We start from the raw sequence: 5,207 nt of genomic DNA, 5'->3' as shown, positions 1-5,207 counted from the left end.
GCCACAGGGTCATGGAGAACCAGTGGAGAACCGGCCACAGGGTCATGGAGGACCAGTGGAGAACCGGCCACAGGGTCATGGAGGACCAGTGGAGAACCGGCCACAGGGTCATGAAGGACCAGTGGAGAACCGGCCACAGGGTCATGGAGGACCAGTGGAGAACCGGCCACAGGGTCATGGAGGACCAGTGGAGAACCGGCCACAGGCTCATGGAGGACCAGTGGAGAACCGGCCACAGGGTCATGAAGGACCAGTGGAGAACCGGCCACAGGGTCATGGAGAACCAGTGGAGAACCGGCCACAGGGTCATGGAGGACCAGTGGAGAACCGGCCACATGGTCATGGAGGACCAGTGGAGAACCGGCCACAGGCTCATGGAGGACCAGTGGAGAACCGGCCACAGGGTCATGAAGGACCAGTGGAGAACCGGCCACAGGGTCATGGAGAACCAGTGGAGAACCGGCCACAGGGTCATGGAGGACCAGTGGAGAACCGGCCACAGGGTCATGGAGGACCAGTGGAGAACCGGCCACAGGGTCATGGAGGACCAGTGGAGAACCGGCCACAGGGTCATGGAGGACCAGTGGAGAACCGGCCACAGGGTCATGAAGGACCAGTGGAGAACCGGCCACAGGGTCATGGAGGACCAGTGGAGAACCGGCCACAGGGTCATGGAGGACCAGTGGAGAACCGGCCACAGGGTCATGAAGGACCAGTGGAGAACCGGCCACAGGGTCATGAAGGACCAGTGGAGAACCGGCCACAGGGTCATGAAGGACCAGTGGAGAACCGGCCACAGGGTCATGGAGGACCAGTGGAGAACCGGCCACAGGGTCATGAAGGACCAGTGGAGAACCGGCCACAGGGTCATGAAGGACCAGTGGAGAACCGGCCACAGGGTCATGGAGGACCAGTGGAGAACCGGCCACAGGGTCATGGAGGACCAGTGGAGAACCGGCCACAGGGTCATGGAGGACCAGTGGAGAACCGGCCACAGGGTCATGGAGGACCAGTGGAGAACCGGCCACAGGGTCATGAAGGACCAGTGGAGAACCGGCCACAGGGTCATGGAGAACCAGTGGAGAACCGGCCACAGGGTCATGGAGGACCAGTGGAGAACCGGCCACAGGGTCATGGAGAACCAGTGGAGAACCGGCCACAGGGTCATGGAGAACCAGTGGAGAACCGGCCACAGGGTCATGGAGAACCAGTGGAGAACCGGCCACAGGGTCATGGAGAACCAGTGGAGAACCGGCCACAGGGTCATGAAGGACCAGTGGAGAACCGGCCACAGGGTCATGGAGGACCAGTGGAGAACCGGCCACAGGGTCATGGAGGACCAGTGGAGAACCGGCCACAGGCTCATGGAGGACCAGTGGAGAACCGGCCACAGGGTCATGAAGGACCAGTGGAGAACTGGCCACAGGGTCATGGAGAACCAGTGGAGAACCGGCCACAGGGTCATGGAGGACCAGTGGAGAACCGGCCACAGGGTCATGGAGGACCAGTGGAGAACCGGCCACAGGCTCATGGAGGACCAGTGGAGAACCGGCCACAGGGTCATGAAGGACCAGTGGAGAACCGGCCACAGGGTCATGGAGGACCAGTGGAGAACCGGCCACAGGGTCATGGAGGACCAGTGGAGAACCGGCCACAGGTTCATGGAGGACCAGTGGAGAACCGGCCACAGGGTCATGGAGGACCAGTGGAGAACCGGCCACAGGGTCATGGAGGAGGCCATGCCTCGACGGGTCAGGGCTGTTCTAATGTAATATGCTCTTAATGCATTAAAACAAACACACAATTTGTGTAGGTCCAGTATTTATTAAACGTTTTGATTCACTGCAATATTTTTTACATAGAAATAAAAGTGGCTTAAGAAAAATATTGCAAAAGACCCTTAAAATAAGACATGAAACATCACTTTAACACTCAAAGACAACAAAACAAACAATAAAACACTTCAAGTTTTACCCCACACACACACACACACACACACACACACACACACACACACACACACACACTCACTCAGTAACAGTGACACTGAACTGCATAGTTACGCACAGTTCTAATTATACAATGAACAATATCTGAAGAAATGCTGATTTTCATACAGTGGGCGTTTGCGGTTCTTTATATCTTATCAAGCGTTTCAAAATATTAAAAGATCAAGGCACAGATTTCACTTACAACACATTTATAAAATAACATCAGCGAGAAACACAAAATACTGTCCGATCGCTCATGAGAAGCTGTTAGCACACACATACACACACACACACACACACACACACACACCGCTTCCTCCTTCAGAGGGACTGGAGAGGGGATAGTCCGCTTGTTAGAGCTCTCTGTGAAGTGGAACAGAATAAAGGAAGATCTTCATAAACTCATGATCTATAAGAGGAGGTCAGAGGGTCAGGGTTAGTGATGTCATGATCTATTAGAGGAGGTCAGAGGGTCAGGGTTAGTGATGTCATGATCTATTAGAGGAGGTCAGAGGGTCAGGGTTAGTGATGTCATGATCTATAAGAGGAGGTCAGAGGGTCAGGGTTAGTGATGTCATGATCTATTAGAGGAGGTCAGAGGGTCAGGGTTAGTGATGTCATGATCTATAAGAGGAGGTCAGAGGGTCAGGGTTAGTGATGTCATGATCTATAAGAGGAGGTCAGAGGGTCAGGGTTAGTGATGTCATGATCTATTAGAGGAGGTCAGAGGGTCAGGGTTAGTGATGTCATGATCTATTAGAGGAGGTCAGAGGGTCAGGGTTAGTGATGTCATGATCTATTAGAGGAGGTCAGAGGGTCAGGGTTAGTGATGTCATGATCTATAAGAGGAGGTCAGAGGGTCAGGGTTAGTGATGTCATGATCTATAAGAGGAGGTCAGAGGGTCAGGGTTAGTGATGTCATGATCTATAAGAGGAGGTCAGAGGGTCAGGGTTAGTGATGTCATGATCTATAAGAGGAGGTCAGAGGGTCAGGGTTAGTGATGTCATGATCTATAAGAGGAGGTCAGAGGGTCAGGGTTAGTGATGTCATGATCTATAAGAGGAGGTCAGAGGGTCAGGGTTAGTGATGTCATGATCTATTAGAGGAGGTCAGAGGGTCAGGGTTAGTGATGTCATGATCTATAAGAGGAGGTCAGAGGGGTAGGGTTAGTGATGTCATGATCTATTAGAGGAGGTCAGAGGGTCAGGGTTAGTGATGTCATGATCTATAAGAGGAGGTCAGAGGGTCAGGGTTAGTGACGTCATGATCTATAAGAGGAGGTCAGAGGGTCAGGGTTAGTGATGTCATGATCTATTAGAGGAGGTCAGAGGGTCAGGGTTAGTGATGTCATGATCTATAAGAGGAGGTCAGAGGGTCAGGGTTAGTGATGTCATGATCTATTAGAGGAGGTCAGAGGGTCAGGGTTAGTGATGTCATGATCTATAAGAGGAGGTCAGAGGGTCAGGGTTAGTGATGTCATGATCTATTAGAGGAGGTCAGAGGGTCAGGGTTAGTGATGTCATGATCTATAAGAGGAGGTCAGAGGGTCAGGGTTAGTGACGTCATGATCTATAAGAGGAGGTCAGAGGGTCAGGGTTAGTGATGTCATGATCTATAAGAGGAGGTCAGAGGGTCAGGGTTAGTGATGTCATGATCTATAAGAGGAGGTCAGAGGGTCAGGGTTAGTGATGTCATGATCTATTAGAGGAGGTCAGAGGGTCAGGGTTAGTGATGTCATGATCTATAAGAGGAGGTCAGAGGGTCAGGGTTAATGATGTCATGATCTATTAGAGGAGGTCAGAGGGTCAGGGTTAGTGATGTCATGATCTATAAGAGGAGGTCAGAGGGTCAGGGTTAGTGACGTCATGATCTATAAGAGGAGGTCAGAGGGTCAGGGTTAGTGATGTCATGATCTATAAGAGGAGGTCAGAGGGTCAGGGTTAGTGATGTCATGATCTATAAGAGGAGGTCAGAGGGTCAGGGTTAGTGATGTCATGATCTATAAGAGGAGGTCAGAGGGTCAGGGTTAGTGATGTCATGATCTATAAGAGAAGGTCAGAGGGTCAGGGTTAGTGATGTCATGATCTATTAGAGGAGGTCAGAGGGTCAGGGTTAGTGATGTCATGATCTATAAGAGGAGGTCAGAGGGTCAGGGTTAGTGATGTCATGATCTATTAGAGGAGGTCAGAGGGTCAGGGTTAGTGATGTCATGATCTATTAGAGGAGGTCAGAGGGTCAGGGTTAGTGATGTCATGATCTATAAGAGGAGGTCAGAGGGTCAGGGTTAGTGATGTCATGATCTATAAGAGGAGGTCAGAGGGTCAGGGTTAGTGATGTCATGATCTATAAGAGGAGGTCAGAGGGTCAGGGTTAGTGATGTCATGATCTATTAGAGGAGGTCAGAGGGTCAGGGTTAGTGATGTCATGATCTATTAGAGGAGGTCAGAGGGTCAGGGTTAGTGATGTCATGATCTATAAGAGGAGGTCAGAGGGTCAGGGTTAGTGATGTCATGATCTATAAGAGGAGGTCAGAGGATCAGGGTTAGTGATGTCATGATCTATAAGAGGAGGTCAGAGGGTCAGGGTTAGTGATGTCATGATCTATTAGAGGAGGTCAGAGGATCAGGGTTAGTGATGTCATGATCTATAAGAGGAGGTCAGAGGGTCAGGGTTAGTGATGTCATGATCTATTAGAGGAGGTCAGAGGGTCAGGGTTAGTGATGTCATGATCTATAAGAGGAGGTCAGAGGGTCAGGGTTAGTGATGTCATGATCTATTAGAGGAGGTCAGAGGGTCAGGGTTAGTGATGTCATGATCTATAAGAGGAGGTCAGAGGGTCAGGGTTAGTGATGTCATGATCTATAAGAGGAGGTCAGAGGGTCAGGGTTAGTGATGTCATGATCTATAAGAGGAGGTCAGAGGGTCAGGGTTAGTGATGTCATGATCTATAAGAGGAGTTCAGAGGGTCAGGGTTAGTGATGTCATGATCTATAAGAGGAGGTCAGAGGGTCAGGGTTAGTGATGTCATGATCTATAAGAGGAGGTCAGAGGGTCAGGGTTAGTGATGTCATGATCTATAAGAGGAGGTCAGAGGGTCAGGGTTAGTGATGTCATGATCTATTAGAGGAGGTCAGAGGGTCAGGGTTAGTGATGTCATGATCTATAAGAGGAGGTCAGAGGGTCAGGGTTAGTGATGTCATGATCTATTAGAGGAG

General features: G+C 50.6%; 1 protein-coding gene across 1 annotated transcript in view; it reads right to left on the bottom strand.

The window, feature by feature from the left end:
- Window positions 1-1,809: 1,809 nt before the first annotated feature.
- Window positions 1,810-5,207, bottom strand: part of prr11 (proline rich 11) — a 19,077-nt gene continuing 15,679 nt past the window's right edge. Inside the window, exon 8 of the mRNA XM_079804690.1 lies at window positions 1,810-2,354. Coding sequence (XP_079660816.1) covers window positions 2,313-2,354 — 42 coding nt within the window. The 3' untranslated portion in view covers window positions 1,810-2,312. The remainder of the gene's footprint in view (window positions 2,355-5,207) is intronic.

This window comes from Gobio gobio (genome assembly GCF_949357685.1).
Source record: "Gobio gobio genome assembly, chromosome: 22".
NCBI classification, from domain to species: Eukaryota; Metazoa; Chordata; class Actinopteri; order Cypriniformes; family Gobionidae; genus Gobio; species Gobio gobio.
The sequence above is the reverse complement of the archived record's forward strand: the minus strand, read 5'-3'. Positions and strand labels throughout refer to the sequence as shown.